General features: G+C 40.4%; 1 protein-coding gene across 2 annotated transcripts in view; it reads left to right on the forward strand.

The window, feature by feature from the left end:
* Positions 1-27574, forward strand: part of KCNQ3 (potassium voltage-gated channel subfamily Q member 3) — a 190552-nt gene that overhangs the window by 151311 nt on the left and 11667 nt on the right. Inside the window, exons 2-12 of one of the 2 annotated variants that reach the window (XM_023921410.2) lie at positions 3888-3978; positions 5691-5817; positions 7519-7691; positions 9623-9778; positions 10463-10573; positions 11476-11571; positions 12497-12591; positions 13818-13844; positions 17544-17600; positions 24754-24941; positions 25996-26098. In XM_023921410.2, the coding sequence (XP_023777178.2) occupies positions 3888-3978; positions 5691-5817; positions 7519-7691; positions 9623-9778; positions 10463-10573; positions 11476-11571; positions 12497-12591; positions 13818-13844; positions 17544-17600; positions 24754-24941; positions 25996-26098 (1224 nt within the window). The remainder of the gene's footprint in view (positions 1-3887; positions 3979-5690; positions 5818-7518; positions 7692-9622; positions 9779-10462; positions 10574-11475; positions 11572-12496; positions 12592-13817; positions 13845-17543; positions 17601-24753; positions 24942-25995; positions 26099-27574) is intronic. The other variant, XM_086878746.1, reaches the window with a different exon arrangement.

Genomic DNA, 27574 nt, shown 5'->3' on the forward strand with positions numbered 1-27574 from the left:
TAAGTAAAAAATTTCTCAAACAAAACAGTCTGTGATGCTCATACAAGAAACATGAGATTAATGATCATGCATAGTCATAAATTACTTGTTTTCTGGGAAAGAATTTTTTTTTAATACTCTTTTTAACACAGAAAAATAGTGCAGTTAGAAAATGTTTGTATTAAACATGTAATTTCTAAAACTAAGAAAATATATTGACCTGAATAATATTTGTGACAGTGACAAACAAGCACTGCCATTTGGTGGTCTGGAAATTATGCATACAAAAAACTAATCAAATTTTTAAGGCATAATGCTGCAAATAGGAACCATGCAATGCACTGTGAAAAATTATGTAAAATAATGGTAAGGATGATTCTAAAAAGCTGAAGAACACATTCAGATCCTCATTTGGCATATGTGATGCACATTCTTAAAGTCTGGACTGCCACCTGCTGAAACACTGTTTAATAGGAAGCTTTGACTTAATAGGACTCAGTTTTCATATTAAACCTTGATTTTCACCCTCTTTCTTTCTCCTAACCCTTAATGCTCTATGTCCCATGAATCATTATAGCTGAGAGTAAATTTCAGGTTTCCTCCCCTTCTGTGCCTTGATTCCCTAGGTCAGTGTCAGTCTTCTTCCTGCTCATCCTCTGTGATTTCAGCAGTTTCTTACACTGTGATTTTCCTGTTAGGATTTTACAGCCAGACTCAGCTGCTCAGCCAACACTGCTGCCTCCACAAAATGAAATTAAGCAGTGTAGAGTCAGGCATTGTCCTGCTGCCAACTCTCTTTATGTTTGCATGGCCACCATGTGGGCATAGGTGTGCTCACCATATGGGCAGCAGCAGCAAGGGGAAGATGAACCCTTCTTGTCATCTTTGCTGGGCAAGGGGGACTGATGCAAGAAGGGTGGAATGTAAGTAATCTTCCATAGAAAGAGGACACAAGAAGACTTTCAGGCTTCAAAACCACCAAGATCCAGACCAGAAGAGACTGGGTTGCATAGCATCAATGCAGATTAAAATTGATGGCATGCTCTGAGCTGCAGTCATAATTATTGCAGAGGCTGAGGAGGACTGCTGAGATGTGAGTTATTAACTTTGTGGGTGTTTGCAGGTGGTGCTTATCCTTCAGACACGGTGCAGCAGCAGGAGAGCCGAGCCTTCCCATGGTTATGGGTACTAACACAGGCTTCCCATCCTTCACAGCCCTGCAGGAAGGGGAATGCAGGATGGAGTCTGGAGCGTGGCTCTGTGGGCTCCGTGCTTTTGGGACCACAGCATCCATTCAGCAATGGCACCTCTGGGTGCTTCCACACTCTTCCTGCAGTGGGGAGCTCAGGCCACAGTCTCCTCTGAGATTTGCCATCAAGATTATTGACCATGACTTGTGATCTTCGGTATGACCCTCTCACCCTGCTTTTAGTGGGTGTTTTGTCCTGCACGTCTCTTGTTCTCATGGGTGGGCTCTCAGTTGGAGCTGGGACCGAGCAAGCAGCACCCGCAACAGCCCCGAGCAATTGTCCCTTGGTGCCAACATCTGGAACATCTGGGGTTTTCACTGACCAAACTCTTTCATCACTGTGACCCCTTCCCTTATATCAAATACGATCTGCGATCACCTGAACATCCCCTGCTTTGAGTGTTTCAAAACGAGGGAGCTGCAACCCTGGCTCTGTGGAGCACCGCTACCCTCTAGTGGTTAAACCGCCGGCATTTTTAGGCTAAAAAGATGTTTTCACTTCTAACTTATCTCTCTCTTCCTTTTGGACAAAAATCTGTACATCATCTTTAATTGACAGCGGTGTTTTTTTTAAAAAAAATGATATCATAAATTCATGCCTTAAGTTTAAGTAGCCTATGATGTAATGCGATGATGTAATTTCCTTGGACTGCTTTTAGTGTGTTTCACCTCTCATTAAATCATTAAAATGATACTTGTGAGCTGATGGGTGACCGAATTTTCACGTGGTATAAAGAAGTGGCTGTAATGGAGAGTGGCAAGCAGCAGCTGCTCAAGGCTTTAAATGTGGTGTTGGTGATGGTAGCACACTAAAGGCTGTAATGTGGCAGAGCATAGGTGGCTTATGGTTAATCAAAGGCATCATTGTCTGTGTTTAGTTTCATCAGTTTGCTCTTGGAGGTTTAGGACAGCTGGATCATGGGTCTTGGGAAGCCAGGGAGCCACTGGCTGTATAACTTCAAGGTGGGGACAAGAAGATTCTGCGTGACAAAGCTCAAGGGAGCAGGAGCACCACAAAATTGCTAAATAAACTGCCAAATGTCTTGATTAGCAGGAGTGTGGTTATAGGTAGATAGCAAAAGACACTCTAGAACAGGGCTGGGGAGTGGGAAAAGGTGAAACTTGTCAAAGAAGTCCAAAATTATTTAGCATGAGCAAATACATTTACTTCTGTTCTCACCTTGCTCAAAATGGCTGATCTGAAATTTTCCTGGCATAAGAAGAGTGAATTTCAGAAAAGCCACAGCAAAGTAATCCTTCAGGGTTTGCCATGAAGCATTTCACTGTTGTCTTTTCCTTGCATGTAGGGTGCTAGTGGACTCTGCTTGGAGGAAAGTCCCCCCAAAAGCCAGCAAGAGCTATCAGGAGCTCACCTCTGTCTTTTCACTCCAGCTGCAAATAAACTGCAGAATTTATAAATATTCTCAGAATACCATTCTTTAGCCCTAGGTTTTCTCAGACATGAAGGAAATGAAAACCCAAGGCAGGTCAGAAGACACATGTTGCTGAGCTGAGCCGGGTCCCTTGTCACTGCTTCCTCTGCAGGCTCTGCTCTGCTTAATTCACTCAGTAAAACAAAGTGGAGTTTTACTCAGCAAGAGATGGAATCACAGTACAGGAGCCAGATTGAAATTCAAAACAGGTAGTACACACAAACACAGCTTGATTCTTCACAAGCTTTTTTCCCTGGATGATTTCAGTACCTAATGCCTATCATTTCTTTGATGTACCCTAGCTATGAAAGCAGGGGATCCAGTGCTTTTACAAAGACATCTTTCTAATTTATTCATTAAACTCAAAATATTTTCATGGCCACCTGCCCCTCTGTTCCTCTGGATCAAGTTTTGGAAACACATTAAAATGCCCATGATCTAGGTACGTACATGAAGTACCAGAATATGAGATTGCCCCTCTTTGCGTCACAGTAATCACTTCTATAAAAGATTTTGAATAGCTTGAACCTGGGAATAGTTTTGCAAAACAGATCAATTAGACCAAATTGGATTTGCCAGCAGTGGGAGTTAAATTTTTACTCAAATCTCTGTGTTCTGGAGCCTCACAGACAGAAAATAACACAGGGGCAGTGATTTATCACACAGTTTGTTTACTGGAGAGAAGAAATTTACCCTCTCTTGTTACTCTTTCAAACCTTTTTGTCTTTTCATCTACATAAAATGAGTGGGGAAAAAAAAAAAAAGGGAAATGCAATGCAGTTTTCAAGGGAGGGTTTATCCCAGTGCTGCCTTGTAGTGAAGCATTTACAGTTTCCCAGGCCCCAGGATGTGCCAGGCAGATCCATGGCACTGTAGCTGCAGTGCCCTTCTGGGCAGCACTCAGCTGGGAACAGCCCTCCTCTGCCATGCCATACAATCCCTCCCAAAATGCACTGTCACCCATTCCACTCTTGAGGACTGGCAGTTGATTAAAGCATGTCTGTCCCAGGAACATTCTGACTCTGGATCCTGCCATGACTGCCAGTTCCCCCTGCTCTAACCTGGTTGAAATCTTCTGATCTTCATATAAACCCACCTCAATCTAGCCAACAGGGAGCAGCCATCCCATGGAGGTCTCTACTGATGATTTTATAGACAATATCTCCAGTGCAAATACATAGTGGATTAAAAATACTGTGCTTTTTTTTTCTTTTATTTCATTCCAGGTTTCTGATTGTCTTGGGGTGTTTGATCTTAGCTGTCTTGACAACTTTCAAGGAGTATGAAACAGTTTCTGGAGACTGGCTCCTCTTGCTGGTAAGTAAACTGTGGCTGCTGCATCACCCTGGAACTGAAATCAGCCCCATCAGCAGGGATGGAAATTCACTCCCAGCTCTGCAGTGAGGTTTCTGCTCTTGGTCCTGGAACAGTGACTGTACACTTACATATTGGAGAGTTCCCAGTCCATTGTCAACACCAGCTGAGGAAAAAGTGAGTGAGGTTCCTGAGACAAAAGAAAATGAGAGGGAAGATCCTAGCCTGAGGCTTTTACATAATGGCTTTTCAGCATTTGTCTAACAGTCCTTATTATCAGTAAATTTCCTATTGACCATGCCAGACCTAAGCACACTTCAAAACTATTTTTCTTTCAACTGTTTTAATTCATTCTATAGTATTCTACTAATCCTAGTATTTCTTTCAAGGAAGGTCATCAGAGTTGGACTCATACTTGTGTCCAATAGCAGCGTAACAGAAATTACTGCAGGCAGTGCCTTTGAGAGAAAATGTATTCACAGAAAATGCATTCCAGATTGCATGTTCTATAAATGCTCAAGTTCATGCTCAAGACTTTATTTTAGTAAGGCCTCCCATTTAGCAGAAGAATTAAAAAATAGAAAAAAACCCTCACTATATATAAAATGGCAAATTCAACATTTTATGAAAATTACCCTAAAAATGAACTTCCTGTGCTCCCATAACTATCATAAAATACATGTCTTACTTAACCTGGCCTTGTTTAAAGTATCCCTAGGGAAACTGCACAGTAAAATTAGTTCCAGGATCTCAATTTCCATTTCCCCTTATACCTCCAGAGACATATAGATCCGAGCAAGAGCTAAATGCCAAAAGGAATGAAAGGTGAATTCCCCTTGCATGTTCTTTCTCAAAAAGTGCCTGTATGAAAACACCTTCATCCCTCAGGGAATGTGAAACTCGCTTTTGGTCTCTGTTACCCTGCTTAGGCCCATCTTTCACATTTGAAAAAGCCTGAGGTTATCTTTCCTTCTCCTGTGTTTGTTTCTGTGTGGCTCTCAGCAGTTTTTAGATGCTGTGGGTAATGAGCATGAGGAAAGGTACCATTTTCCCTCTTGCCAGCAATTCACAGAGAGGAAAAGTAACCACGTGCCCCAGGCTGCCCTTGGCCTCTCTCTGCTGAGCACCTCAGAGAAGCTCTTTGCTCCCCATTCCCTCCCCATGCTTAGAAAGGTTCTGGAGCCAGGTGGAAAATCCCATTCTTTTGTCCACCAGAAATTTAAGGGAACAATATATGCCTTAAATTTGTCTTACATATGTCTTTATCATTGCTTTAAACTTATAACCACATGAGTATCCTGTATCCTGCCCCTCTCAACAGATATGGCTGCATGAACGAGCTGCTGGTGGGTGCCCCTGGGGGTGGGTACAGAGTGCCCTGGGGACTTTGCAGTCACCCCTCACACACATCTGCTCATTCTGTGTGGAGCAGGAGGTCTTTCTGTGAAGTAATTGTCCTTCCATTAAGGCAGGGTAAGCACTTCACATTTACCCAACAGCAGGGGCAAATCCTTCCTGCACGGTACTTAGGCTGGAAAATTATGTCCCACTTTGCCTTGCCTCTGTCATCAATCTCGATTCTCCTCCACTTTTTTCATCTCTCTTACACATATCCTAACACTTGCACTTCATTTGTTTCCTTCAGCTGTATCCTCGTGTCCAGAATTACTGTAAAACTTGTTGAGACTAACAATATAGTTTGTGTCTTGATACAGGAAACTTTTGCCATTTTCATCTTTGGAGCAGAGTTTGCCTTAAGAATCTGGGCTGCTGGCTGTTGCTGCCGCTACAAAGGATGGAGGGGGAGACTCAAATTTGCCAGGAAGCCTTTGTGCATGCTGGGTAGGCACGTGCTCTCTACTACTCTTTTCCTCATTAATGTCCTTCTTCCCTTTAAGCCAGTTTGGGGGATGTCAGAGAACTGGTGACTGGCAAAGAGCACTGAAATCAGATCAGCCCTTTATGCCAGGACCTATGCTCTGCTTGGAGTAATTATTTGAAGTAGCCAGCAATAATCTGTAATTAAGAGACGCTTAGCTACCTAGTCAGTGAGAAAAAAAATGAATCCTTCTACTCTTGAAATACAATTTCCTTGTTCTGAGCCCCACTGCACTTTTCTTAAACTCATCCTCAGGAAAACTCTCTTTGCCTTCAGTTTCAAACCACTTGAGAACCCAACTCTATACCATCTTCCCCAGCTCCCTTTCATATTTGTGTTTTGTTTTACAATTGTATTGTTGGTCTGTATTTGCAAACAGGTGTCTTTGAGATTTCACCCATGTTACCTTTCAGGCTTGGATGGCACTGCTTGTAATTATCCATAAAATTACTCATTATTCATGTTTGAATACCCTCCTGCAACTACTCATTATATCCACAAGCCAACCAGACAACGTTTAGGGGATCACTCTGCCCTGAGCACCTGTCATCCCCATTCGGTCACTGATTTTAGGATGCTCTCCTTTGTTTCAATTTTCTTCAGGACAAGAACTGGGTTTTTTTCTTTTTTTGTACTCTGGGAGCCATGGTGCTGCATGAGTACAAGCCTCTCTTTCCTCTCCCTCCTTTTGTTTATCTCATGGATTGAAATGGTAGACAAAATTATGACAAATTTTCTTTGTGCATCTGTGCTATCTCAATTTAGTACTGCTTCTTTGGGTGCTACTGTTGTACAGATACTTCTGTACTTCTAGTAGGTTTGTGAAGGCAGCAGAGTGTGGGAAAGTGGGATTGATACTGTCTCAGTTCTTCTCAGTAGAATTGTCATCTCACTTCTGAGTCTGAATCTTCACTGATATCTGGGTAAAAACCAGAAGATATCCTGGATTTATTAAGATCATCTCTCATTTGTCACTGGTACAATTTTGTTTTGAGAATGTTTGGAAGTGAATAAATCTGAAATCCACTCTTTTTGGCTAGAAAGAGAATATAAACACAATTCAAAGACTGAGTGCTCAGAGAATGTTTGAAGCTGTTTGGTACCACTTTCTTCTTGTATGTGCATAAAGGATCAAAAAGCAAGGGGAAACGAGGAAAATAAAAAAAAAAACAAAAAATAATTTATTTACATTTCAAGCCTCTTCAGTTATCAGCAAATTGGTCCTGTGAGCACTTACAAAAAAATAGTAGTACTGACTTCTTTAAGTGGGAAAGATTTTAGTGGGAAAACTCAGCCAAAATAATAAAATGGTAAGTGTACCATCAAACCTGAATTTCTCATCTGCTGACCTGTTCACTGTGGTGTTCCAGTGGTACAGATGAAGTTCATGTTGATTTTCTGTCAGCATTAGGACACTGTTTCTGTGCATCCCTAAGCAAGCTCAGTGTCTCAGGTCCAGTACATTGATCCCAAGGCTTTCCAGAAGGTTCTGTGCCTGATGCTGACTGTGTGGCAGGTGCAGATATCTGATTAATTGGCAAGAGAAGGCATTTTCAGGCAGCTTTGAAGCTCGCCTAGGGAAATTTGCAGCACGACTAGATGGGATTAAGGAGCAGGTGATGGGGCCACTTTCGTTGGCAGGCTTTGTTCTTTTTGCCTTGCAGATATCTTTGTGCTGATTGCTTCCGTGCCAGTGGTTGCTGTTGGGAACCAGGGCAATGTTCTGGCTACGTCTCTCAGAAGCCTCCGCTTCCTTCAGATCCTGCGGATGCTCCGCATGGACAGGCGGGGCGGCACCTGGAAACTTTTAGGATCAGCTATTTGTGCACACAGCAAAGTAAGTGAGGAGCTTGCAGGGCTCAGCTGGGGCTTGGGGAGAAAGATTAAAAGGAAAGAGAGGGGATGCACGTGTACAGCACTGCCTTGGGGTTATGTTTAGCAGTTCAAAGTACACTTTTGTTCTTTCAGCTTTATTCCCTTTTCCATTCTCTGAACCATTTCTGCCCCTTGTTTTACCTTGCTGTGCTCAACAGTGGTGCTGGAAAGTGAGAGCATGTTCATTCCCACACGTTACAACAGGAATTTTGCCTTTGCTCTCAATGGAAACAGGGACATCACTTTTATCGTGAAGGATGCTGAAAACCTTGACAAAAATGCCTGTGAAGTTGCAACATATTTGCAATGGCTTCTCAGACTTGTCTGATCAACAGATGGAGCAGGACTCTGAAGGGATGGGAAGAGGCTGATTAGCCTGAGAAATGTGCATAGAAATGTGGTTTCTGAGGGAGCTAGGGGAAAAATTTCTCTTTGGAAGCTCAGACAATACAGAGATGGACACTGTGGGAACCCAGACAGGCAAAGATATCTAAAGTCATCCTTGCTTGGTCTACCTTAGTGCTGTAGTCAGACACACCCTGTCTTGCACCAGACAAAAACATTATTACAAGTGAAAACTATCTGTTTAAAAATCCTCAAGATAAGATTTCTCATCTGTACAGGATGTAGAAAAATTACATATACTCCAATATATACTGCTTTTTCTTACTCATGAATGACATTCCTGACATTTTAGGGGGTTTTGATAGTTAAAATGCCAGCTGGCATAGCATATTTAGACTTTGCTTCTGTTTAGGGGCTGATGGGGATGCCCATCATGCTTCATTTCTTATCAACGTCTGCTTCTTCTTCATATAAACTTGATGCAAGACAGGTGGCAGATAAACACTTATGTCAAAATTTTTTTTCAGGAAACAGATCATGGAAGAAGTCTACATACCAAAAACATTGTTTAGAAATTGTTAAAGGCTTCATTGTATGTGATTTCATTTAAATATTATTTCTTTGGTTTCCCATCATGCACTTTGAGACCTCAGCTGGCTGAGGGAGATAAGAAAGGGTTGTGAGAACTTTGCTTTACTGGAGACAGTGGTGAAACAATTTTGCTAACAATTTCTTTCTGTGACTGCACACCAGAAATTAGCTAAGAAAGTTGATCACTTGCCTCAAGATTAAATCACAAAGTTCTCAGCTACAACACTTTTCTCTTTTTTTGTCAAAATAAAGTTCACATAAAATGAATTGGAATATTGATCTTTTTTTCTTTACCCACTTTTGAAGACCTTAAAAAAAATGTTTCTGCCTTGTTTCAGACATTGCTGGGATTTTAACTTGTGTGGCTGCATGCCCCACCTCAGTGGGATTAGACACACGCTCCACTTTAGTTATTCTCTCTAAAATTTCAAAGTTAGGGGTTTGTTTGCACACAGAATATTTTCAAGGTCTGTTCTTATTGCATTAATTCATATTGAAGACATCATTCATGATGGGATCTGCTTTGATATGGCTGAAGAGATGGAAGTGCATCCTGCAGCCTTGGCTCTCGGGAGGTAGGGGGAGGGCAGAGCTGCTGATTTGCTTGCCAAGGCTGACCAAGCCCAGGGGCAGAAGAACAGAGTCAAGGTCAGGGTCAGAGCCCCACAGTCCTCTGTGCCATGGGTGCAGCTAAGCCCTGAACCCAGCTTTATGCAGAGCTACAAGTGCAGATTCCTCCAGGCTTCTCCTAAGGAAGATTTTGTGTAAGAGCAAATTCTTGTAAATCTCTGCACTATTTCCCACTAAGTGCTGGGCTGGGCTGGTCATGGATATGACCAAAGCCAGCAGTGACAGCTCTGCTGTGCCCTCTGTGCTTCTCTCTCCTGATGTTTACTTTGCCACTCTGGATACTGAGGCTCTTTTCAGCCCCTCCGTGTTCATCTGTTCCTTTTGCAGGAACTCATCACTGCTTGGTACATCGGATTCCTGACACTCATCTTATCCTCGTTTCTTGTTTATCTGGTTGAAAAAGATGTTCCTGAAAAAGATGCTAATGGGGTGGAGATGAAAGAGGAGTTTGAAACCTATGCAGATGCACTGTGGTGGGGGCTGGTAAGTGACTCCAAAAATACCTTATGCCCTTCTTAAAAACTTCACGTCCCAGAAGAGATAAAGTTTTACGGATTACAGTGCAAGTGCTGCTATATTTGGTTTAAAGGCACATTACCCAGTAACAGTACCAAAGTAGGGGTGCCCCTACAACCAGTTAACAGAACCTACAACCCTGTTGATTGAACTTCAGACAAAAGCCATTAGGTGTTTATACCTCCTTCAGAAATCAAACTGTGTTCCTGGTGTCTGGAAAACCTCTCTTTTAGAGGAGCATCTCTTCAGGTGTAACTGCACTATGGGAGACTGAGGTCCCATGCCAGCAATGTCCTGCCTGTGAGAGCTGGATCTTACAGAAAATGCAGAACCAGGGCTGGCCAATGGATGGTTTTGTTGGGCTATCAAAGAGCAATTCCCATTCCTGACTGTGTACAGGTGGGCAGGAGATTCATGTGGAGCTCACTTGCAGCAAATGCATCTGAAAGAGGCAGCTGCTTTGAGACTAAAACCATTCTCCATGCAGTGCCTTGGGACTGTGGTTGGTGGCCCATCCTCAAGGTCCTATTTCACAAAGCTGTGCATGAGCACCCATAGGGCTAAGAGAGTTACACAGCTTTCATGGTGACTTTTACACAGAGCTCTTGGCTTTGTTTTTCTTACATCAAGTCCTGGTCCTTCTGCCCTCAGATCACCCTCGCTACGATTGGATACGGCGACAAGACCCCCAAAACATGGGAGGGACGGCTGATTGCAGCCACATTCTCTCTCATTGGAGTGTCTTTCTTTGCTCTTCCTGCAGTAAGTACCTGCCCCTCCCCTGTTAGACACAGCCCAGTGCTGTGCACTCACAAAAAGAAGGTAAAGTTAGTAAAATTACCAGTGGAACCAAATCCCTTTTAAAGAAGTACTCCGGAGACTTGAGTGGGTCTGTATCAGTAAATAGAACTTGTTTTTTCCCAACTTTGCACAGAACCTATTAGGAATAATGTATCACCTCAGTACTCCCCAAATCACACTGCTAGTTGGCACAGGACAAAACTAATCCAGCAAGTGAACAATCTGGGAAACCACAAGGCACTTCATAAGACTGTACACTGGCATGTGGTAATTTACTGGTATTAATATAACCCCCACAAGACATATTTTCAAAGGATTTGGGGACCACTATTATAATAATTAGAATTTGACCCATCTTACCCAGACTTTTATTTTCTTTGTCTACAATGTCCTCAGATAATAATGTGACAAAATCTGACTGGCTGGGCTAAATAGCAACAGAAAATGTTCCAAGCCCAGATTTTAGGATATTTTTCCTCTAGATCCAGACTTGGAAAGAATTTCACAGATGACAAGTCCTGCACTTCCAGATCCAAAGTGTGGTTTAAGACAGCCCTTGTATAATGCAAGCAGAGCTTCAGTGGAAGTAGAAAGTAACATAACACCTGGACATCTCCAGCTTGGAAAGGTAGTAGGCATTCAAGAAGCCTGTTGAGGACCTTGAAATGATTTGGTGTGGCCTGTGGTCCTTGAGAGGACCGTGACAACCTCCTGCCCCATGAGTGGAGCATAAGGAAAGGCATGGGAACTGCACAAGGATTCCATATAGCCATCTCCACCCACAGACCTGCATCCTCTCATCATTAATCCCTTTTGTTCTGAGTAAGAAATGTCTAAAATCTTCCATCACTCTATGCTTTCAGGGCATTTTGGGGTCAGGGCTGGCACTGAAGGTCCAGGAGCAGCATCGTCAAAAACATTTTGAGAAAAGAAGAAAGCCAGCAGCTGAGCTCATCCAGGTTTGCAGCCGCTTTCCTATTCCTTGGAAAAGTGTTTTGTGTGCAGACTGCTGCATCATGTTAACAAGGGCCACCACTCCTCCCCTGTCCAAATTCTCACTTCCCATTGAAGGAGGTGAGAATTTGTGTTTGTCAGTTTTTCAGACTGAGCTAGATAATCCAGAGGCCCTTGTAGTTCTGAGGAATCTTTCAACTCCCAGAATATCTTTCAGAAGAACAGTGTCTTTCGAAGAAAGGATCTCATCTGCTAACTTCTGCAAACCAACTGCATCACTGCCATAAAATCACAGAAAACAAGCTGTTAAAAACACATTCTGTACAAAATACAGATTTTTTTCTCAGTTCCTTGAGAAAATGCTTTTCTGTGCAATCAGTTATGTTTTATCGATGTGAAAACAGTAACAGAAGTAGCACAATAGAGAATTTAATCAAATTTAATTTTAAGTTAATGCATCTCCATGATCAGCTGGCTTATTTAGTTAGTGGGTTTTAGGTTTGAGAAATTTTTTGGGGGGGAATTTTAATTTGAACTTAATGCTGAAGTATAACATTGCTCAGCAAAATTTATTCTGATGATACATTAGGAGACAAATTATCTTAAGTACTTCCAGAGGTACTGGACAAGTCCAGCAGTGCTTGAAGGTCTTTTAGACATATCAGACAGGACAATAAATCCAGTTTAGTTTAATGTAACATCATGTTCTGTTAGATTTTCTCCATGTCCTGTCTTCTTAACAGCCCTCCCAGATCAAAATTCAGTGTCAATAGCTTTTCCATATAGTGACACTCATTTGGTATGGCTGATTAGTAATTCATTTCCAGATAGTCACTCTGGTGCATCGTTGTGTTCTTTGAGAGTCTGGCAGCAGTCACCTGGGAAATAACTTCAGCTAACAATAATTATTTTCTCTCCCTTGTAATTTAGGCTGCCTGGAGGTACTATGCTACTAACCCCAATAGGATTGATTTAGTTGCTACCTGGAGATTTTATGAGTCAATTGTATCATTTCCATTTTTCAGGTAAGTGCATTGTCCACCTCTCCATCATAATTTTCTGTGAAGAATCAAGACAAGGAACACAGACTTTATATATATATATATATATAAATGAGTTTTTTTTAGGTTACAGATGGTTTCCAGAAAACTCTTCTGAAGAAGAGGAATCTTTGTTGAGGTAGTGGTTTAATTTCAGTCACCACTTCTGAGTTCAGTGAAAATATACCATACATAAGACATTCAGATAAAATTGAAACTTATATCTTTATGGCTATTAGATTTATCCTCACTCTCCTTGCCTGTCAACCAGGCATCTTTCTCACATTTAGATCTTAATTTTTTAATTTTTTTTTTAAAAAAAAGCCTATATAGCCCAATGAAAAACCAAGACTTTTAGCTACAGATTGTCAGCTGCTAATAAAGGGCATTACATATCCAAGCTAGTGCTTTAAACTTTCCTCTAGTCTTGCTGTTGTGCCTCATTCTGAAAAAAAGTGCCCTTACACTACTGTTCAGCTCAAAGATCTTCACGTGTAGTTGTGCTCACTGCACTGACACTGACGCTCCAGCTGTTGCTCAAGACTGACTTGAAATGTTTCTGCTTTCACAAAGGGCAAATTGCAAATACTCACCCTTTTGTTGTTTTAGTCACAATACATTTTTAGAATCAATTTTTCAAAAAGGAAACCTCTGAAAAAAATCCCACCAGAAGTATTTAATTAAAGCTCAGTTAATTTCTTGCCTTTATCTCTTCTCACTCTCTGTCTATTCCCACGTTTTCCATTACAGAATAATTTCTTCAGGATTTCTTGACTGCAGGGTTTTTCAAAGAATAATTCTCAGACTCAAAAGAAGTCTGGGCTCATTGCTGTGACTTCAAGCTTGCTCACTGTGTGTAGGTTCTTCTGTGATTCAAGTGCAACCTGAAATTTAATAGGTGTTTTGGAAATAAGATCCTGGGAGAGAGGGCAAGGGAGATCACTTCTCACCAAAGACTGGATTGCCAATCTAAGCAGCACAGATTGGTTTCAGGAATCTATATAATATTCTTTTTTTTTTTTTTTTTTTTTTTGCTTTATGACTGTTGAGAATATAGCCTTTATTCTGCTTTTTCTGTCAGCTATGGTCACAGAACAAAAGAGATATTAGATATTAGCAGTAGATTATCAATTTATATTTTAAAAATATGCTGAGTTTATGATGTGATTCTCTCCTTGCTTTCTTATAATGCATCCTCTCTTCTATAAAAGGAAAGAGCAATTGGATGGTACTGCCAGGTATGTAGCTGTCATTATTATATATATATGTTTTAATACAGCTGTTGGAGGATGCAAGCTAAATAGTTCTTTGTGGATTCATGAGCTGTTAACTAAATCATGCTACTAACACCACAGGTAATCATTAAAAATTATTAACAAACCCATTTCCTAACTGCTTGCTTTCTCTCCTAGTTTAACAACACAGTTAAAATGCTAATTGTACAAAGGCAGTGTTGCTTGCTGATTGTCTGTAAACAGCTTTATTGTCTGTTATGACTAGTCATGGTCTAGATTTCTCCTGATCCATGCTGCAGAGGCAGGGTTGAGCATCCAGGCTGTTCTGGGGGAAATTTAAAGCTCTGGTTGCTGCTGTTGCTCCACAGTCTCACACAGAGCAATGTTGTGGTGTGAGTCAGAGACAGTTCACCATGTGCAAAGATTTGCTGGCAATAAATACAGAGATGGGTGTCTAAGATGGAACAGCAGGATAGTCAGTCTCTCTGGCAGCACTGTAAAAGCTACATTAGGTTTGAGGCCTGGTGCCACCTGTGCTGAAAAAAAAATGGGAAAGCTCCCCATCACCCCAGGATATTTATGAGCAAAGAAAATGAAGGAATCATCAGTCCCAGTACTGGTCAGTCACTGAAGACTACAGCAGAGCAGCTACTGCCAGTCAACCTGCAAAGTCTCAAATGGAAATGATATATTTATAACCCTCTTCAGAGAAGTAGAAGAGTCAAATGCACATACAATAATCCTAAATCAAAACTTAATGTTAACCCTGTATCAATGGGTCACCCACAGTGAAATTCAATAGCAATTAAAGGACAGTTTCACAGACTCCTGCTGAAGCTACTTCAGTTTGCATCCCCATTTACAGCGCAGAGAAAAGGAGCAAGAATTGTAGCTATATTTGAAAACTATAAGCCAGAGGTCAGGTCTGAGTTCTGGTCCCTGGCCTGATGAGAAATTATGGTTTTCTTTTTGTTTCTTAAACATTTTGTGCAACACATGACAACTTCAATAAAGTGCCTTCAATAAAGGAAGTTGACCAAAAAAAAAATGAAGATTAACACTTGCTGTTTTCCTGGGAATATTTGGGGTTTAAGCTTCTTTTAGCAGAGATGAAAAACCTATCTCAAGTTTTCTTACAGTACAAGCAAGTGATGTAGTGACAAAATACTGGGAAAGGATGTCTTCCTCCTTTTGCCACCAAAATCATGAGCTCACCTGCCCCTCCTCAAAGACATCTGGGTGGGAGGTACCTGGTTTGTGAACCCCCATGGACATTAAGTACTTTACAATCAGGGCACTCCCCAGGATAAGCAGTCATGAGCAAGCTCAGTTGCATTAATGCAGAAGTCTGGAGTTTTCAGCCATCTCTGGAGTTGGTAACAGCTGAATTTTGGTCTTTAGTATGTAGGGAAGAGCTTAGGAGCTGAAATCCTTTTGAGTATGTAATTCCATATCTTGAGTCAAAATGTTCTGGCTGAGATGCAGCAGCAGATTAAAATTAGGTAAGAGAATGACTGCTGCAGTTCACTGTTGGTGGCAGCCCCACTAGAGAAGCTCCTGCACCTTCAGCAGTTCTGAGTTTCTGTGGCTTTCAGGCCAGTAAAAATCAATTTATGTTGATACATTGAATTAAAAATGGAAAAGTATGACTCATAGCTCAAAATCTTTAAAACTATAATCCCAAGGCCCCTCATTCTAGCTGGATATAATTTGGTTTTATTTTATTATATATATAATAACCCTCAGCAAAATCATCAGTACACCTGCATGGGAGCCTTCCTGCTAGCAGAAATGTGTTTATGGAATGAAGCATTCAATTAAAGGGATTGGAAACCATCCAGGTAAACAGACATATGATGGTACTTGTGGGAACATCCTCTGACTTCAGTAGAAATGGGATTGAGCCATAAAATCTGGTTGTTTTGACAGGACCACATCCCATCTCTCATAAAACTCTTGTTTACAAACCAGATAATTAAAAAAAAAAAATCTTTCTACTGCAGTGATTTAGTATAGAAATTATTACTTGTACTCCACTGAAGTTTGTGCTTTGGCTGTATTGAAATAAATGAGCAATAAGGGAATGTGGTCCTAATGGGGAGAACAGCCCATAAGTGTCCTCAGTCTCCAGGTTCTGCCATCAGTTAAGTACTTGATGAGAAAGCAAGTAAGGAGTAATGCTGCTGTAGTAATCAATTGCATTGTCTGTTCCATGGTTGACAAAGGAGAGAGAAGAATTGGTCCAAAGTTTTCTCAGAAGCTTTTAATAAACTAAAAACAAGGCCTGGCTGTGTCAAAATTTGAGGACAGGGAGTGCTTTAAGTGGCAGAGTTTCTACTGAGTAGTGTGAAAGCTCTTAAGGAATTCCACAGTTCTAGAGCTGAACTCTGTGACAGATCCTTCCAGGATCTCCCCTAGATCAGGAGAGAAGCGGAGTTGGCATCACAATGCAGTCACAGATAGATACAGGACTTGTTCTTAGACCATTTGGGAAGAACACAGTGGTCACAAATGAGTGGAAAGTCCATTTCAGAAGTTAGATTCCAAGGCAAGGCTGCAGAGAACGACTTTTCGTAGTGGAAAATCAAGTTAATTTTTGGCAGCAATCCAAGGCTTCATTGAAGCTCGCTTTAAAATAAAACTGTGAAGATATAAGATATGATGAAGAGGACATTGGAATGGAGCTTGACTCTGTCCTGTAAACAGTGAAGGGAAGTGGCAGATATGATGCTGCTCTTTAAGAACAGCATCTTCCCATAGGCCCTGTAAAGCCCCCCAGCCCAGGAGGAGCTGGGGCTGTGCTCTCTGTGGCTCACTGATGGTGAGTTTCCTGACTCCATGCCAGAGGTGCCTCTACCTTTTTCTTCCTTAATCAATGCCTAAGCCTCACAGCCCCGTGAAATCTCAGACAGCAATTGCTTTTCTCCCTGTATCCATCTGTTCAGCTCTCAAGAAGGGAGATTTATGAGGAAGAGATATTAATGCTCATTTCTGCTGGTGTGCAGAGAATCATTCAGCAACCGTTTGGGAGCCTGAACTATATTTAGGGTGGGCGTTTGCTTGCTGGACATATTTTTATTTTGAGCCAACTTTTTATGTCTGTGTTTTGGGAATGAATACTGGGGCCTGATTTCTCAGTGCTGTCATTAGTAGCTTTTCTACTGACTTTGACCAGTGCTGAAACTTGCATGTACAGGCACTTTAGAGAAGAATTTTGAACTTTCTCTTAGGATTTTGTTCCTGATACTCATTGTCCATTTTTAGAACTAGACATCAGGAGAGCACGTTCATTCCTAGACCCATTATTATGTGATTGCAGAAAAGTAACTTATCCCTGTTTCCTTATCTCTACAAGATAAATAGTATTTCTGTGCCTTTGGAAAGTTGATTTGATTTTTTCAAGTAGCATAATCAGTACCTGTCCTTCCTATTACATGAGTATGAAAGTATTCATGAAATGTGGTGCATTTTTGTATTTCCATTGCTGACAGCAAAATGAAAATAAAACCCTATTTTGCAAGACGTAAAATTTCACTGTAAGCATTTAATCCTAATACATCTGCCCAAAACAGGAAGGAGAAAAAAGCCACTCTGATCTTCACACTACATTAACTACAAATGAAAGGCTCCCATTCTTTATCATAGAGCTTTTCATGGGTAATCATTAACGTCTCATCTTAATAACTTTTCTTCACTTTACAGTAATGTCATGTTTAGTAGGGAGTCATTCTTTGGATCAAGCCTCACAAGAAAACTTAGGTATATACATTCAAGTAACAGTTGAGCCTTATTCTTTTCATATTTCTTGCATGCCATTCTCTGCCTGCACTTTCTTTTTTTTTACTTCAGCAGTTCACCTAACCACCATCAAAAGTAAGGGAAAGTAAGACTGAAGAGTTATTAAGCATAAAAAGAAAGTTGCATGGCCTTGCAAATAATTAATTGCTCTGCTGTTCAGAAAACATGGGATATTATCCTGGCTCTCCCAATGATCTGCTTAGAAACAGGTGTTTTTCTCTGTTTCCACAGAATGCAAATTAAACTAGCCTAGTCTGCAAATAATTTTGAAATTTACTGTGAGAAAAATATATTATAAGAGAAAAACACTTCCTTATGCAGTCCCAATCCTGCCAACACAATTCATGCAAGTTACTTTGAATTTGAGTTCAGTGGAACAACATTTTTGCATGTGTATTTGCAGGTTCTGGTTCAGCAAATGGAAAACAAGTGGATGCTTTTGATCATCTGAATAAAGTTAGTGACGTGCTTAAACATCTTGCTGAACTGTGACCTAAGATGGGGGACAGGAACTTTACCTTCCTGCAAAGAGACAGAAATAGTTTATGGCATTTCAGGAATATGAAAGACACATCATTAGAAATAATATTTTGACTGAATTGCAAAATATTTTAATCTATCCCACACCTTGCTATCATTCAACTTCAGTTGATTGTTCTCATTCCAACTTCATTCCACAAACATGAAATCATCAACATGCAACTCAGCTTTTCTAGCTGGAGCTCTTCAGGTTTTAGAGAGCAGCAAGTAAAGCACTTCATTTTTCCATTTGATGATTGGCCCATGCAAAATAGTCAAGAGATTTTGATTTTGCAGTTCAATTTGCTTTCTAGTGTTTAATACATGATATGTTCACTTTGAAGCAAAAAGTGGTCAGCATCCATATGATTTCTACCTACATTGGCTGCATCCATTGGTGAAAAATATTCATTCTGTTTTCACAATGAATTGGATTTGGATTATTCTTCCCATAGATTTATGTGACATTGTTAATTTTCATCCATCTCCAATTCTTTTAAAAAGTGTAGAAAAGAGAAGGGGCTAAGAAAAACCCTTTAGTGTATGTAAAGGCTTTTTCTTTCCCTGAAAGGTGTCAAAGTTGAGCTGAAGTTGTGACTTGTGCTCATGTTTATGGGCAGATAATCTGGATGGTAGGTGAGTCTGGATTTTGAGTCATATCCACCCCTAAATACCAGTGAGGATGTACACCAGCAAGGAGCATGGAAATTTGTTGACTTAGAGGGGATATTTCCTTCTCACACATTGGAAACTTGCAAATTCAGACCTCGAGATTCAGGGTGCAAAATGAAATCTTTAGTTTTCAGGAAGCTGTAGTCAAATATTTTGAGAACATTTTTGTGAGATCCTCTCTGAAGGAAAGAATGCCACTCATGGAAAGTTGATTGGCTAAAGTTTAGAACTACCTCAGAAGTGTGGAATGTTCTTTGTTTTATCTTAAGAAATCTCATGGACTGTCTGAAATCAGTTGAACTGATTCACATGATTCACTGCAGAATTCATGTCTGTCATAACATTAGTTTGGTGCTAATTTCTCTTAGGAAGTGTTCAAAGCAGAGTACAGAATACATCTGGAAACCTCATTCAGAATGTTTGATTTTCCAACACTAAGTTCACTCATATAAGTTCAGCTGGTAAGGTACAAAAATGCTGGAGTAAACATGACTTCCTTCTGCTTCCAGTTACCTGAGACTAACTACATCTAATGATTCTAGACTGTGAAAAATATAAAAAGATTTCCTTATTATCGTTTGTCCTTGTTAGGTGAAAGTGGTAAATCCATGGCAGAGGGCTGTTTGATTCACTCTTAGAATTAATTCCCTATTTTTCTCTTCATACACGTACCATTTGTTTATGAAACTCCAATACTAGGAAAAGGATAGAGAGGAGAGTATCTGGCTTGCATGATGGGATGTAAATGCATTATTTCTTTGCATGAATGTTTCTGGAAAATATTTCTAGTTCAGTGGTTCCCACTCTTTATTCTGAGCAAGGGTAAAGCATGTGCTGCAGAAGGCAGCCATCTCTTGTATATCAAGCCACCAAAATAATCTCTCATGTGGTCCAAAATAATTCCCACTGCTCTCAGTGAGCAAAATTTTAAGAGCTGAATTTTTCTTTAGGTAGAAAGAAACTGCACTGCTTTCACCTTCCTCCCTTTCTGGTGATCTGTATCTGCCACAGAGTTAAGGAGTTCTCATCCTGGGTCCCATTTCAAAGACACAGGGTTTGGAACCCATGAGAGAGAGGATGCAATAGCATGCAAGACAAGAAATTATGATTTATCCAAGCTAGTCAGAGAAACTACCCTGCATTTTTGTCAGGATGTTTGGGATGGATTTCTATCTCCCCAGTTTCTGGAACAGTGCTGGCAGTTGATAATCATGTTTTATTGAACGTAAGGAAGCCATATGAAGTGTGACCACTGTTCCCAGGGGAGGAAGAATAGCTAACATCAGAAGGGGGAGTCTGAAAGATGAGCAGCAGCACATGACCCTGTGGTGGGAACCACTGTCCTAGCCCCTCTCATGAAGGATGGTGTGATCTGCGCATGCTTCGTGCCCTGGGACTGAGCCATGCGCATGCTGCTTCAATGGAGGAGATTGCCTCATGAGAAAAAATGTTTCCTCAGTAGCTGTTTTTTAAAAAGATCAATGAAAACTAAAACCCCAGCAGATCCAGATTTCATTCCTTGGAAATGAGAATAAAGTCCATTTCTTCTCCTGATGACAGATAACCATTATCTGGAAAGATGCTTGGGTTTTGTTTTGGGTTCTTTTGTATACAACACATGGTTGTATATTTTAATATGAAGCTGATGAATAATTTTATGATGATTTTACTGCTCTGGCTGCCAGATATGAACACAATTGTTTATATTTGTTGCATAAAGATACTGTTATGATTCTGAATGTTACTTCAAGGGTTAATCTTCAGGATTCAATTAATGAGGAAGGCTTCAGCTCAGGTAACTTTAATTTAGAGAACTGCTTTTTAGAGGACTTCTTATCTAGATCTTTCCATAGTCAATAACAAGAGCCAAGTTCCCCTAGGGTCAAGTCATCCCAACCTGAACCACACTCTCTCCACTCACTGGTTAGAATTGGTGACTTCACACTATATATAGAAATGGTCTAAAGAGTAGTCTTAGACAGGAAATTTAATTTTTTGACAGCTTAAAACAGATGAGTTCTTGCTCATAAACCTAAGATGCTCAAGCAACAGTCTTTGGAGAATAATTTATTCCTAAACAGACACTTACCAGCTGGGATAGGTGCAAAACTCTCAGAAAAAAAATCTGTGAATGTTTTCAGTTTGTATTACCTACTTTAAGTCACACCCCACTGGAAAAAGACCACCAAAAAAACCCCCACCCACAAATGAGCATGCCAACATATGCAGTTTGTCACTGCAAGTAAGTAGGGTTTTGTGCTGAATGTAGAGGAATATTTTGATCTGATTTTATCTATGAGGAGGATATCAAATCTTGTTCAGTCCCAATCTTGCATAGCTCTATGACAGATTTCTGCATATCTTGCTTATATGGATATCCTGTACTTAAAATCACTAGAATAATATTTTGGATACTTTGCATCATCTACTGACCCTTTTCCTTCTGGTCTGATCCCTACAGATTTTCACCTCATTTTATGCCTCCTTTTTTTCTGGTGTGCAAGGCAGTTATCACTGGAGTTTTAAGAAGCAAACTTTGGGGCAGCTGGATATGTATTTTGAAGAACTAAGCAAGTTTCTGGAGAGAGAGTCAGAGGCCATGTGTAATGATAACTATTATTATTTTCATGTAGTGCTAAATAGCCCTCCCTCCCAAAAGACAGCAGTCTTTTGCCACATCTATTTTTCTGCTTCTGTGCATTTCAGGTTCTGTTCCTTAAAGATCTTTTTCTCTTGAGAGCTTCTCTGTAGTGTTGCTAACTCAGATCTTGTGACCTGTAGCACGCTGCCTGAATGCAGTGTGTGATCACTGGACTCTTCCTTTCATTTGAGATTCATCTATCAATCATCTATTGTCAGTGACCTGTAATTCCCCTACCTGGACAAAGCTGATCTCCATAACAAGCCTGTTGCATAACTTTTTCAGACCCAGAAACAAACTTTGTCATTTTATTATCACAGAACAGATCTCCTCCATCCTAAAACTGCTTTGGTTTCTCCCTTCTTGTATCTTATTCCACACTCTCCTTCGGACTGCAAACATCACCACCAGGGTGTCCATGCCTCATTGCTCTTTTTTCTTTACATTGAAGAAATTCTCACTCTCACAAGCTCACTCTCTCTAATACCTTCAGGCCCACCAGTTTATATTTCTTGGCTGACTCTGTTATTAGTTAGATTTTTGGAGCATTTCTTTGCTTTAAAATTCTTTTCAGTGATGTGCCATGATTCTAAACTCTTGACTTCTTGTTCTTGTACTTCTCAAAATTAATTCCTCCTTCAAACATTGGTTTTATTATTAATGTGACATGAGAATTTATTTTCCCTATTTCACCCACCCAAAAAATCCCACATGCAAATCATTCCATTGACTTTTACTTCCTCATCTTTGTATTTCATGCCCTTTTCAAACTTGCTCATTAGTTATCTTCTCCTGTATATGTTTGCCCCATGTATGGTAGCTGAGTGCTTGAAGAATCCAAATTTCACAGAGAATTGAAAAATGTCTGGTAAAGCAGTAGTGCTCTCAAACATGGTCAAACAGAGAGCTATGCACAAGAGGGTGCAGGATTTCCCTGAGTTAGCAGAACACAAATCACTTGCTGGGACTCTGCACCCACCATCAGTTCAGAACCTTGGTGGGCAGAGCAGATTTTACAGCAAAAGCAAGAGCTATGGAAATAATTTTCAAAACAAGTTCTTAAGCCCAAATGTGAGACTTCCCAAAACATACTGTTTCACAGATGTCAAACAATATCTCATATTTTTCTACAAAGAAGGAAGTCATCCCAAATTTTTACTCCATACATTTGTCTGCACTTTGTGCATCTTTCCCACCTGCCATGAATTCTTCAGGAAATGACATTAGGGCAAAATCTGAGTAATATAGATATAATTCATTGAGACTGTTCTAATTCTTCACTCAAATAAATGCTTTTATGTCCTGGAAATGCTAAATGTGTTTCTCCATACCCAAGTCCTCCTTAGCTGCCACTTCAGTACTCACACACACACGTGCACTTCATACATGCAATGACAGGGCAAGTGTCTGGACTTCCCAGGCTGCAGAAATTACATTCACAAGTATTTTCATATCAAAAAGAAAAAATCAGAAGGGTTGGAAAAACTTCCTACACCCAAAGGTTTAGTGCTTGCATTCTTTCTGATGGGGACGCCTGTAATTCATTACTCCCTGGGTAAAAGATCTGTTAATCAGAAACAGACAGTAGAGATGAGAACCCCAGTAATTCATTAAAAAAAATAAAAACCAAAACCAAAAACAAACCACAAAACAACTTCCAACAGCTGTGATGCTCAATGCTCAGATAACATCCATTGTGGTTGGATACCACAATAGACAGAGCTCTGAGATAGAAATGGGTTCTTCTTTCACCCTTGCAAAGTCTGCACACACATCTCCATCTTTGTCCACTATGTCCTTGAGACAGTGGACCCTCCCCATGCTTGCCTCTCCTGCCAGCAGGTTTAGTGGCTGCAGCTGAGCCTCCTGCAATGATGCCTCACTGAATACCTGTTAACTCTCTTCTGGTAACCGTGGCTGTTCATCCTTCAGCTCTGCTCTCATCTGTGGCTCTCAGAATCCTGCCAGCTCTAACAGCTTCTTCCCTCCCCACACTCAGCTTACTTGATCTGGTTCCCACACAGAGCTGCCTCTTGTTCATGTGTGCACAATTCACCTCTCCCTAGAGCTGACCCAGGAATGTGTTAAAAAAAGGCTTTCTTCCCATGGCTTAGCCCTCCTTTTTTGCTTTTTTTTTAAATTTTATTTTGGTTTATTTTTTACAAAATGTGCAATTAATAAATATTTGAGCAGCAAAATGAACAAGCAAATCAAATATTTATACCATCACCTACAAAATGTTCAGAACATATATAAGCTGACAAGCTCGCTAGCAAATTCCTGTTGCAGTATTAGTGATTACCTTTAAGGTCTTTGCAGTCATCAGGCTGTCAGGAGGGTTAGTGATGCTGATTAAATGGCAGGTAGATGGAATTCTATCATCTCTGTGTTGTCACTTTTGAAGGACATTTGAAGGACAAATATATTTGGACAGTAAATCTCTAAGAGGACAGACAGTGAAAGAAATCACAAGAGGAGTAAAATTTGTCACTTCACTGCAACTCCTGTAGGTCATGGTGGAGAGAAAGCAGCATATCCTGCCCTACCATGTCCCTGATCAGTGCTTGGCAAAGCCTTGCCAGGGTTTTGCTGGTGATTTATTTGGTTCACAGCACATCTGACTTTACTTTATTCCTGGCTGAGAAAGTTGAGTTTGTTATGTTTGGAAAGAGAAGGCTCCGGGGAGACTTTAGAGAAGCTTCTAGTACCTAAAGGGAAACTGCAAGGAACCAGGAGAGGTACTTTTAATAAAGGTGTGTAGTGACAGGATGAGGAGGAATGGCCTGAAACTGAAAGAGTGCAGGTTTAGATTAGACATAAGGAAGAAATTCCTCACTGGAACCGCTGGAACAGGTTGCACAGAGATGTTGTGGATGCTCCCATCATTGAAAGGGTGTTAAGGCAAATCTGAATGGGGCTCTGAGCAACTTGGTCTAGTGAATGACACCCTGCCCATGGCAGCAGTGTTGTTTCACCTCTTAATAATAAAACTCCTGCTTCAGGTGTGCTACGTGAGCTGAAGCACTGTGATACCTTGCATGGAGAGGATAACATGACCCTCTGGTAACATTTTCAACACTGATACCAAAAAATGCTCATAAAAAACAGTTAATTATCTGTGGAGCTTAATTGTTGCTTACAAAGACATTCATTAATTATGGTAGCCCCAGCAGTGTCCTTGTATACAAAACAATTATTTAGCCCATTATATACTTAAAGCATCATGAAAACAAGTTAATAGTGTACAAAGGAGGAAAATGATTACTTTTGCTTATTTTGTAGCCAAAAGCTGGGTCTCTTGGATCGGGTTCGTGGTACCAATACTAAAGGAAAGCTATTTACCCCTCTGAATGTAGATGCCATTGAAGAAAGTCCTTCAAAAGAGCCTAAGAATGTTGTCTTGAATAATAAGGAGCGTTTTCGCACTGCATTCCGAATGAAAGCATACGCTTTTTGGCAAAGCTCAGAAGGTAGCCCATCTGTGTTGATTTCTTTCCATGCATCCCCTGTTCTCCCCATTTTACTTTGTTCTTCTGCATATTCTGTTGAAGATTTGGGACAAGCATGTCTGGTACGTGGTTTTATGTAATATGTTTGGGGAAGCCCAAGAAAAAGAGTCCTAGAGTCCAGGCAAAACAGTGCTTGAAATCAAACAGCAGCCCTTCTCAAAAACAGCAGCTAATACAGGATAAAGCCAGTGCTGGGTTCAGCCTATTTGATCTGGAAGAGGTGGTCACTCTGGGCAGTCAATCCATATTCCCCAAATAGCCCATGCCATCATGGCTTGGTTTCTGAGCAAGGATGCTATGCTGAGGTAGCTCCCTCCTGGACTGCATCCAGCCCTGCAATAGCCTGTGTCCAGGCACCTCAAATACACCCTCACTGCCATCTCATTAAACCTTGTTTATGGAGTTGATGCCTTCTTCCTTCCCCCTCTCCCCCCACACCTGCTTCCCCTCAGAGGTTTCCATTGGGTCTCCATGCAACATTATAGGGCATTATTCCTCTCAGCTTCCCTGAGAACACATTTTCCTCTTCTTGCCCATAACATCTAAATGGTCTTTAAATAACAGTTTCCCCTCTCTTGTGCCAGCTGGCACCAGTGCATGCTGGACATGCTGCCATGGATGGAGCCTGGGTGTCCACACCAGGAACTTGATTTTCTCCTTCATGAAGGTACATGAGCTCCAGGCAGTGCCAGTGAGAGGAGAACTTGGCCTGTGGCTTCTACAACCTGTTTTAGCCTTTATGTGAAATAATTTGGACAACGATCCTTTGGAAAGGAAGAACAGTTCCCGGTGTTTCAGAAACACTGGAATCTGAAAGGAGACCCTTCAATGATGTGTCTTACAGCTGTTCTGAAATAATTAAATCCTTTTCAAGACCTGACCAGTGAAAGAAGCTGTAAGAGATAATTTTTATTAAATTGCACTTGCTTTATGTAGTGTTTTATTCAGCCAGACATCCCCCTAAATACTGTGTGGTGAGATGTTCACACATCTGGTTTTCTGACCTGCTTTGCAGATGCAGGAACAGGTGAACCCATGGCAGAAGACAGAGGTGACAGTAGTGATTTCCCTATGGAAGATATGATCCCCACATTCAAGACAGCCATCCGAGCTGTCAGGTAAATGTCTTTTTGAAGGATTATGCTTCAGAAATTAAGATTTCCATGTTACTACATGTTGATTCACTGTTTCTGTTATTGCTTTCTTTCGATGCAATAAATGAGATAATTCTAATGTTTTCAAAACCATGAGACAGACCCTATTCAGTCTGTTAAAAGTATGCAGGAGGGAGAAAGTTTTTCAGTAACATTGAACATATAATTTTGTGAGATATTCCACAGTGTTTTTATTATAAAATAATATTGTGTAGTGTTCCTTGTTAAAATATTATATAAATACATTCTCTTTCTCGATTTAGTGACTAATACTTATATGAAACTTTGGCTTAACAAAAAACTCTGAGCTGATTTGACTTTTTATTCACAATTGTATGAGTGTGCAACCTACTTTTCAGCTGTCATATATTAATACAAGCTGAGGTCTCAATTTCAGCAGTTTTTGGCTTGTGGCATGTGTCACCTCTATTTTCATGTCACAAGAGATATTCCCTAGGGTTAGAAAACTCCTAGCAAGCCTTGGTCATGTGTTTAGCAATAATAGAATAGAATAGAATTCATTCACTGATCCTCTGTTACTCCTTTACACAGTACTTTTTACTCTCTTCCCTTGAAAAATGCTCCTATGTGAAAATACTCTGCTTTCATTGCAATTGCTGTTTATTCCAGAAGTGGTTAATTTTTGGGCCAGGGACTTACCACCTTCCAGGTGAAGTCCTGCAAGTCTGGAGTGTCTCACATTTATCTTAGAAAAACTTCAGGGAAGATGGTAATAAAAATATAACCACATATTTATGTGTATATAACCATGATATGTACCCTCCTGGTCCTTTTTAAGTTGGGTGCAGGAGAATCAGTTTCTGAAAATTCCAAGTTTTCTTAAGGCTGCTGAAAGCCAAGTGACACAGGCTTTGCTCATGTTACCTAGGACTTCTCCCCTCCCATTGGAAGCTTCTCCATCCCTGTCCTTTATAGCTTTCCCTTTTTTCCCTGATACCTGCTTGCTTTCAAACATGTTAATGTTACTTTTGAAAAACTTCTTCCCCACATCCTGTCCAAATCTAATTGATTAATGCAATTTCCATTTAAACTCAATCGGGAACCAAGATTTTTTTTTTTTTCTTGTGTAGTGTTCCCAGATCCTGAACATTAGTTGGGAGTAATTCTTTCAGACAAAACAACTTTTAATGGGTTTCAGGGTCATGATCAAGGAGATTTAAAATTAGAATTGATAACATAACATTGTGATCCCTATTTTTCATTTAAGTCATTGAATGTGTAGTTTTGCTGTTACCATATATAATTTGGCTAAAATAGGCACAGGTATAATTTTGAAATCTTGAAATATTTATATGCAACAGAGTTTAAGAATCAGCAGCCCTTAAAAAGCTGTAATAGAATTATCTTTGCTAAATGAAAGTTTATACAGACTTTAAAAAACCCACCAACCTTAAATAAAAAACAAATTAGAATCTTAGC

The sequence above is a fragment of the Cyanistes caeruleus genome, chromosome 1 (genome assembly GCF_971803275.1).
Source record: "Cyanistes caeruleus chromosome 1, bCyaCae1.hap1.1, whole genome shotgun sequence".
NCBI classification, from domain to species: domain Eukaryota; kingdom Metazoa; phylum Chordata; class Aves; order Passeriformes; family Paridae; genus Cyanistes; species Cyanistes caeruleus.